Source organism: Diaphorina citri, unplaced genomic scaffold (genome assembly GCF_000475195.1).
Source record: "Diaphorina citri unplaced genomic scaffold, Diaci psyllid genome assembly version 1.1 scaffold13802, whole genome shotgun sequence".
In the NCBI taxonomy this organism is placed as follows: Eukaryota; Metazoa; Arthropoda; class Insecta; order Hemiptera; family Psyllidae; genus Diaphorina; species Diaphorina citri.
Genome location: NW_007391169.1, coordinates 1 through 1304, shown reverse-complemented (window position 1 = coordinate 1304; position 1304 = coordinate 1). Strand labels below are relative to the sequence as shown.

Sequence of the window (1304 nt, the reverse complement as noted above, 5' to 3'; positions counted from 1 at the left end):
ATTCTTCATACCAAAAAAAAAAAAAAAAATGATAAAGAAGAAAATCTAATGTCAAAGGGGAAAAAATCATGGGTATAGAAAAAAAAAGCATAATTACAGTATTTGTGCAATAATAATATACTGTGTGAACCATGATCTGCAGTGAACCCTCTCTCATCAATGGGACCACCCTGTACACACTTTCTTAATCTACATAATTACCACTAGGTAGCACTAGGTGTGGAGAGATTAGGTGACACGATGAAGTCCTTGTATTGGGCAAACACGTTGATCTGAGAGGAGAAGACAAATATAAAAAAAGTGTTATTTTTGCCAGCCTAGTTAGCTTAGTTGGTAGTGCATCTGCCTTGTAAGCGCTAGGCCGCGGGTTCGATTCCCGCCCGGGGCGGATTTTATCCTGATGGGATAATGTTCGTTCTCGGAACCGCTGGCTTTCTCCTATCCTGTCTTCCTTCTCTCTTCGATTTCGGGACGATAAGACCATAGCAGTTACAGTTCCCTCTGTCAAACCTCTTTAAAAAAAAGTGTTACTATTAGTAAGAATTCACTCGAAAAAGAGTTTTGACAGAGGTAACTGAAGTTTTAACGTCCCGAAATCGAAGAGTGAACGACAGGATACGAGAAGGTCAGCCTTTCCGACAAAGAGCCTGTTGAGCCTTATCTGTTTAGGATAGAGGTCGCCCTGGGCGGGAATCGAACCCGCCACCCAGCGCTTACAAGGCAGACGCGCTACCTTGAAAGATACTTAGGGTCATATTGATCAACAAAATACTGGCTTTCAAGTATCACTGAGGCATCAATTCCAAACAATTGATATTGATAGTGCGGGTTCGATTCCCCCCCGGGGCGGATTTTATCCTGCTGGGATAATGTTCGTTCTCGGAACGGCTGGCTTTCCTTATCCTGTCTTCCTTCTCTCTTCGATTTCGGGACGATAAGACCCTAGCAGTTACAGTTCCCTCTGTCAAACCTCTTAAAAAAAAAAAAAAAGATATTGATAGTACAGGCCAAAATTTGTTTCAGTCTGACTTGAGAGCGAGAATTTCCGTGCCTTTTTTTTTTTCACACTCTCAACACTAAAAATTAATTTTAAAAGGGGCGCAACTTTGAATGTGATCTGCCCTACAAATTAAAAAAGAAAAGTCAATCGTTTACATACCTTATCCTTGAGTTGCTGGCACAGTTGAAGTGCCACGGTGAACAGCACGAGCACCTCATTCAGCCATGGTATTGAGTTCTCGGCCTGGTACTGTTCGAACTTCATCGTGCCCTGAAAGAGTATTCAAAAAAAAAAAAAAAAATAA

The 1304-nt window shown here is 41.5% G+C and overlaps 1 protein-coding gene across 1 annotated transcript; it reads right to left on the bottom strand.

The window, feature by feature from the left end:
• Positions 1–102: 102 nt before the first annotated feature.
• Positions 103–1269, bottom strand: LOC103523006 (protein rogdi-like). Its single transcript, XM_008488083.3, has 2 exons — positions 1160–1269; positions 103–272 (listed from the first exon to the last, which is right to left on the bottom strand). The coding sequence occupies exons 1-2, from the start codon at positions 1262–1264 to the stop codon at positions 204–206; spliced, it is 174 nt and encodes a 57-aa protein (XP_008486305.1). The 5' UTR covers positions 1265–1269; the 3' UTR covers positions 103–203.
• Positions 1270–1304: the final 35 nt, after the last annotated feature.

Bases quoted from the DNA above. Each gene is read 5' to 3' on its own strand.
- LOC103523006 (XM_008488083.3), bottom strand. From the start codon at position 1,264: ATGAAGTTCGAACAGTACCAGGCCGAGAACTCAATACCATGGCTGAAT. The intron at 273-1,159 runs GTATGTAAACGA...TTCTCCTCTCAG, and splicing joins GCCAGCAACTCAAGGATAAG to ATCAACGTGTTTGCCCAATA.